Below are 7902 nucleotides of genomic sequence, written 5' to 3'. Positions count from 1 at the left end.
ATAAAATTGCACGTGCTTCTGGTCGTGTAGCACAAAGTTCTCTGTACAGCCTTATCAACACTGCAGGAGTAACCTATGCTCCGAGTAGTACTGAACTTCTGCAAGAACACACTTCAATTTCAAATGGACTTCTCTTAGCTTAATGAAGTTTAGATTAAGTAAAATAAATGTGGTTCTTTAACTGGCCTGCTTCAAGTTCCTATCTTCAGCTAATTTCACTTTTCCTATCTGCCTCAATAGAAACAACCATTTAAGACTGTTGAGGGACAAGTAAGTACCCCTTCAATCTCTTGCTCTCTTATCACTACCGCCGCTGCTTGCATTCCCTCCTTTCCCACCCTCCCTCTGCAAGCCTAATTCTCATGCTGAAATACCTCCAAACAATATGGCAACGCTACATCCTCAGATCCTGTTGCAAGAAACCAACTGCCTGAGGCAATACAATGTGCAAAAATTAATACCTGCCGCAACTAAGCAGTGGCAGTAATAATCTAGTCATATTGCAGGGAGAAAAGGCAGCTCAGAGCCCACAAAAAGCATTAACATGCAATGCTGCTGGGACACAGCTACATGCAAATCCCTGCCTGGAGAAGGAAGCCCTGCCAATCGGCTGCTGTAACACTAGCTGGGAAAAGAGAAGGTCAGCCTGATTAGCCTTGCCTAATAACTGTGTGTTTGATCCCATCATAATACCTTGATTCCTCACCACCCACCTCTCCTAAGCATCACCAACTTCATGTGCTTGGCTGAAGAGGAAGTCCTGGATGGAGAGGCTGCAGGCTGCCTGGCAGGCAGAGGGACAGAGTAGGCAGGAGCCTCTGCAGCCCCTCAGCAGCTCTGCACCAAATGACCAATACACACTGCAAACATCTTGTGTGCTGCCTGACTGCGAGGGTGAGTACACTGCATGCACAATCAGGTGAGGACAGCAAACACTTGAACTAGGTAACACAGCCTATTGTACTGGTTCTCTCTGATACCAAGTTAGTAAAATCAGTAACTCTGCCAAACTAGTGTATTACAAGCTCCCTTACTTTTTGGACTATCTGGACTTCTTGTTGCAGCTCTTCCTTTCCCCTTTGGAGTCTTTAATCCTTCAGCAAGATACTGGTGACCACTTTCTCCTAGCTCCAGCCTTCGTTTTGCCTGTTCAAAAAGAAACAAAAAAACAGTAAGTGGTTTTTTTAATTGATGCATTGTTAAGAAGTGTATTTCACTTTATCAAACACAATATTGGAGTTACAGGGAAGGCGGAGAGCAGTGAACTTTTCACAGCAGTACAGGTTCAAACCCTGTATTCATCAGAATAGAATCTTAATATTTATGGGAATCCAAAAGTGGACTTCAGTGTTTCACTCTCAAAGGCTAGGTTGATGGTTCTGTTTGGAAAATTCAGCAATTATTTTTCATTTGAAAAGCAGAGTGACATTTGTATGACCTGCTTCTGTCTAGTCTGGGCCTTTCTTAATACATATGAAAGATTTCTACCTCCACTTGAGTTGAGAACATTCTGGTTAAAAAAACAAATGCTCCAGCACACAGGTGCACACCCACAAAGTTACGTTTCTCCTGAAAAACTCCTTATAACCATATGTTTGGCACAGGCACTATTAGCAGAAGTTACATTTTTCCTTCCCTGTTTGGAAGGATGGCTTCAAGGGGACCAGTAACTTCCAGTGCTGTAAGCTTTCCATCAATTAAATACAAGACACAACATCAGGGCAGCACTGAACAACTCTTCTCCTCTGTGAACAATACTTCTTTACATTGAAAGCACAACCACTACCTTTATTTCACATTAACTATCACATTTGCATTAAAGCTACCTACACAAGTGAGGTGGAGCCAAAACAGTATCAGAGAGATGATGCCTGAAAATCAGCTCAAAGGAAGACTGTGTACATCTTGAATAATAACAATAATGGATGAAACTGTTAAACTGTGCAACAGACAAGCTACAACGAAAACCACTACCAATATGAATTTTGTTCCTAGACAGAAACACAATCTACTCCCTTTGGAAACAATTCTATACTCTGCCATGTTACTCAGGTTACTGACATTAAATCTGGGGATACTTGTTATCCTAACAATAGAAAGAACATTACTGCGAAGGCACAGGAAAAAAACAAGAAAAAAAGTTTTACATCTAATGAAGTTTAGCCAAATAATAATTTCTAAAGAATGTTGTTTATTCAATTAAGCAGAATAATTCAGAATGTTTTATTTGCTTGCTCATTAGATTTGCCCCAAAGGGTTGGACCACATTCTGCTCCTTAGTGAACCAAGATGAAGTAATAAATTCTGCTATGGAGTTGTAGACAGATATTTCTGTATTGTGGATTTAGCGTATGCATTTTGTGTCTGCAACCAACAGAAAGCTCTAAATAAATTAACTTTTATGCATTTATTTATGAATAGCTAACTAATACCTTTGTAATGGACTCTGCAAACCTCAAACTTACTAAAACACAAGTTAAAACAGATGAAACTTGTATAAGCCCACAGTGTTAACGGCATGTAGACAGCACCCAAGCCACTCTTCTCTATACTTGCTGCAAAGGGGCAAGGCACTAACTCATGGGTGACAGAGCAAAAATGAACTAACTGTATCTGTCTCCCTGCAGCCCATCGATGGCAACTTCTGATGGTGTGAAACATCTCTGTTCCTCTCTCTGAGACATCGGCTCTGTAATTCAAGGACACATATTTTTAAAAGGTCAACTGTTAACAAAAGCATCCAGCTAATATGTTTAGCCAATGTAATTGGATTAAATTAAGATTAGAGCTATTCCAGAGGGAGAAATAAATTTCACACTTTTTTTCAAGTGTTTTTCCACCCTGAGAACTGTAAGAGAGAAGGAAGGGTGAAAAGGGAACAATTCAGGGCATGGGAAGACTAGGCCAAAGGGATACAATTAACGATAAAAGAGAATCTCAAAACCAGGTGTTGAGAAGGAGGGGAAATGCTAAAGACCTAAAATCAAGAGATTTGCAGCAGCTCTCTCCAGCAGAAGAGAAACTCCAGTTTGGACTACACATCAAAACTTTTTGTCTCGACTTGTTTGCAAGACATGAACAACAATATTTTGCCCTGCTTTTGTGGTTAAACACTTATAACTTTCTCCTGTGAACTTCAAATAAGCAGGTTTAGTACTGAGAGAACATAAGCAGCAGCAGCACAAGCCCATCTGTGTGTGCTGGTGGTGTGTTATAAAAACATGGTCCTGTCAGTCTTACCAGGGTACTGTACCCATGGGCAGCGCAGGACTATTGAATGGCTCCTGGAAAAATGCCAAACAGCAGAGATAGCACTACAAGATAAGTTATTTTGTAGGGCATGAAGCATACAGAAAACCTGAGAGATCTAGATTCCAAAATATTTTGGAAGAATTGGAAAGAGCTTGGTGAAGTTAGAGAGAGGCAATTTTAGCAAACCCTGGGGAATGTTTAATTTCAGGCCAGATGTTCCACGTCACTCAGCAAGTGCTCTCTTCCCCTTCCTGTTTTACAAACGTCGTAACTGATAAGATGCAGGACCGAAGTGGTATATTCTCTTAATTTCTTCTTCCCTGACTTACAGGCCAAATATTTTCTAGTGCCTTTTTCTTTGCACTAGAGATCATGGGTCACTCCGTTTCTCTCTCCCACCTCCAAAATTATTCATAGTGCTTTCTGATACAGACTTCCCTTCAGAAATGTCAAGATCCATGTTCAGCAACTGGCAGAATCAGTGACCCTTAAAAAAAACCCTCTTGTTTTGCATAAATAAATTCATTATTTGTACAAACTTGTATAATTGGTCTTTATTTGCATTGTTTGAACAATCATAGCATGCAGAATCTTCTGACACAGTATGTGGGACCTGCTAAGTAGCAGCAAGCCAAAGGACACCAGCACAGAGCATCCCAGTGATAAGGAAAGATTTGAAGCTAAGGGTCTAAAAACTTTTCAGCAACATGAAACTTGAGTTCAATAAATGGCAGTCGGATTCCTCAAGAGAATTGTGAAACAAGGATAAAACACACAGGGCAATGAGACAGATAAAGTCACAAATTGATACATCCAGCAAGTGACATAAAAGCATCTTATTAAGCTGATTCAGACGTATGCCCAGCCAAGACATAGAAAAAATGTGGCATCAACTGTTTGGACTTAATTTTCTCTTCCAATACTATGAACAATTCCTGACATAGATACAACCCACTGTTCAGTGCAGACCACTAAAAACAAGTTGCACCTCTACTCCTATGCAGTTATGCCCTTTAGCTTCTATCCCTTTTTTAAAACAAAGAAACCCAGAGAGGTACCACAATTAATATCAAAGGCAAACCCACAAGAATGTCTTCATAAGAATACTTGTCTCTAGAAAAATAGTTTTAAAAATCCCAGGATAAGCTAAGTATTTTCAAGTAGGCAGGACCTGATGCAATTCACTTTACAATACTCAGTCTCAGAGATTAAATTTTAAGAAGTTGGAGGCAGGTATGCTTACAGAAGGCTAAAAAAAGAGCAAACATGTTTTTCTTTAATTGAAAAACAAAAAAAAAGGGGGTGGAAAAGATGCCAAAGAGAAATTATAGCCCATTGCCATTAATAGGCTATTTTGACTTCACAGCTACCTGGGTCTAAGAGGTTGCTGCCACCACCTCTTCTCCTGCGAACTCTCTCCATCCCTGCCCTCTCCCTGCTCCCCTGGTGCCTGACCAACGTGTCTTCAAATGCTGCAGAGAGCTAGCTCAAGGGTCACAACCACCAGAAACGTAGTCCTCCTCCAAAACAAAAAAGTGAGGGTTTTCTGCAGGTTATCCCTTCTGGGTGACTTATCTGCATTTGAGAGCTGCAAAGCAGGAGCAGCCGGCACACCCTCACATCCCCTGGGGCATGAGCTTGGTATTCGAGGGACTTCACTTTCAAGTCACACAGCAACCAACTTCAGTTCTTGGGGAAAGAAACGGGCACCAATTACAAAGAAAAAACAAAGGTCAGAGCATTACCTTGCAAGGGTTTTGTCAAACTAGCAGAGGGAAGTGCTGTGGTGGGGGATAGCCAGCATCAGTTTTTGAAGACTCCACTGTGTTAAACCAAAACCTCTTTTTCCACCAGGCTTATATTTCTAAGTTTGAGGGAAGAAGCAGTAAAATGTCCTCTCATTCTTTCCAGTGATAAAAATATGGAACATAACTTTGCCCAACTATGCACATGGAGATTTTTCCTTCTCAATGTCTCCCTCAGCTTTATTACCAGACACATGACAGTTGCACTGTTTGCAAGAGACAGACCTAAGAAAAATTACATTACCTGTGCTACCATCTGAAAACCCCTTGCCTGAAATATTCCTGCACCCACTGGGCATTGGCAGGCACATAAAATTTGACAGAAGGATGAACTGCATTGGACATATTCTATTTCCCTCAAAATGCCAAATTTAAAAACACTTGGAAAAGCACAGTTGGTACATTTTCATTACAAACATCAAGAGCCAAATTCCATCCCAAAATGCAAGCACCACAGCTCTTGGGCCTGCCCAGGCTATACACATGCCATCTCCTCGGAGGTCCCATCCAGGATGAGATGCATCTAAGCCCACCATTTCCCTAGCAGGCATTCAGGGTATATTATAGCAGCAGCAGTCTGATTTAAATACAAAGGGACAAAACTCAGAATGAGAGCCAAATTAACCTGGGGTGAAGCCTACCAAGGTGGGGACAGAAGATAAAATAACTTATTAAAAAAAAAAAAACAGATGAAGAGCTAGAAAGACTCCAGTTTAGGGTTGACTGGGCAGCAAAAATAAGATTGGAAATGACCAAACGTAGCAAGGAATAAACTGTGTATATTAAGTGATAGTTGACAGTGAACTAAGCAGCAAGCCTGAGAAATGTGTTGTAGTGTTCAATTTGTCTCTGTTGGCATCTCAGAGGGAGGACTGAGTTGGGCAAGTTAAGCAAGGGCAGATAATTAAGCCATGCACAGTGTCTAGAAGATATTACAATTGCTTAGGGCAGATAAAATGGTAGCTTTTCTGTATGTCACCACAATGCTGATATTACTGGGGAGGGGCCACAAGCCTACCCAGACAACACAGATAAATTTTGATCACAGTGAGCCATAGCACAGACACTCCACCAATCCCCACACAGGTCCACAGGCTTTCTTCTACATTTTCAAAATGATGCAGCCAATTAAAAATTCAATATAAAAGTCAAGGTTCTGAGGCATGAACTCTAGAAAGCTGTTTCAGAGGTCAAAAGCTGCAGAGAAGCAAGCAAGCACCTTACATGAAAGGGTAAATTAAGCTGGAATTCGACGAGGAAGGAATACAAGAGAAGCAGCAAAGAAAAAAGACACCTTTAGGTGAATGCATAGAAATAGTCGTACACTAAGGAAATTTCTCCACTGAACACAGTGATACAGGCTGTGCATTTTAAACATGCCTAAATGAACAAACCCTGGTATGTGGAGAGCCTTGAGTCCCTGCCAGGGTGCTGCACCCAGCTGAGGGCACGGCAAACACCAGGGCTGACACCAGCAGCGACCAAAAAGCAGGGACAAGTGCAGAAAGGCAAGCAGAGGAGCTCTCAGCAGGGAAGTGACTCAGCTCTGCAAGCCAGTTCACCAAAGAAACACCTGAGTCAGCAGAAAGATGCAAGAGGAATATCAGAGTTACTGCCTTCAGACTTCGAGTGATGACTCCTAGTTTCACACCTATTTCAGGTGACCAACGAGGAGACAAATTTGCAGTTCAGTCTCCTCGAAGGGAGAGGTATTTCAGTGTTCCATGAAGAAGTATTTACTCCAGGAGTCTACTCACCGATACCAAGAGTTTGGAACATGCTACCCTTGGTTTCAGTAGTTACTTCTGACAGTATTAAATTATTTAAAGGGAGTTAAAGAAAATAATAGGAAGATAAAGAAATAGCTGGAAATTAAACTACTTGCACGTAACAAACTATAAATTATGTTCTTAAAAAGAGAGTTCTAAAAGTCCTCTCAACTCATCCCAAAAATATTACTTCTGTCAAAAGTATGCATTCCCATATCACCCGACACAGAGGAACAAGACCAAGAATGGCACTTCAGTGAAAACACTACCTCAAGTTTTACACATAGCCCATTCATTAGACCAAGGTAAAAACATAAAAAGACACACTAGATAGCGCCTTTGTAATCAAATACTTTGTAAAACCAATACAAAGAAGAACAAGACCCTGATGTATTGCTACTTATTATTCAGGACTATTAGCTGAGTGACAAGCAGCTAGTACTTAAAGTAACAGTTACAGAAGCATTTTAAAGCAAACGAAAACACAGCTTACAGAAATCATCCTGATCAATCTACTCCAACAAAAAAGCCCCAAATTTTCTTCTCAGAAAATGGCAACTGTATCACAAGGAAGACAAAAAAATCCTTTCCACTATACCAATTTGTGTTTCTTAAACTATCATCTTATTTTTCAAGCTTACCAGGTATCAGCTTATCATAGCTTTGACTGAGGGAAATCCTTCTCTAGCTCCTACATTGAAATTATTAATTCAGGTACCATCAAATGGTTTGTTTTTAACATAGATGATATTAAAATTCCTTTTTATGCCTTTATAAGGCTTATAATTCAGTAAGAGGCACCTCACAATTATCAAACTAAACTACATTCTGTTCATCTGCAGCCCATCCTCATTAGGCATTTCACCCTGAGAGTTGAAGGCTGATAATGTTACTCTGGTGAAGTTTCTTTCAAGGCCTAATTAAACTATCCAATGTCATCACTCTACCATTTTGACAATTCCCTCAGAAGTACCAGGAGTGTCAAGGAAGCCATGAACTGTAAACACTTAAATATCAAACTGTAAGACTTACATATAGCTCAAAAGAAGTTAAAATGTGGGTGGCCAAGGTTCAGC

The 7902-nt window shown here is 40.5% G+C and overlaps 1 protein-coding gene across 1 annotated transcript in view; it reads right to left on the bottom strand.

Annotated features, from left to right (window-relative positions):
- The window catches only part of E2F3 (E2F transcription factor 3), a 20760-nt gene that overhangs the window by 9700 nt on the left and 3158 nt on the right, over positions 1-7902 (bottom strand). Inside the window, exon 2 of the mRNA XM_010004524.1 lies at positions 1035-1146. Within this exon, the coding sequence (XP_010002826.1) occupies positions 1035-1146 (112 nt within the window). The remainder of the gene's footprint in view (positions 1-1034; positions 1147-7902) is intronic.

Source organism: Chaetura pelagica, unplaced genomic scaffold (assembly GCF_000747805.2).
Source record: "Chaetura pelagica isolate M959 unplaced genomic scaffold, ChaPel_1.0 scaffold78, whole genome shotgun sequence".
NCBI lineage: Eukaryota > Metazoa > Chordata > Aves > Apodiformes > Apodidae > Chaetura > Chaetura pelagica.
This window is presented reverse-complemented; position numbering and strand designations above follow the sequence as displayed.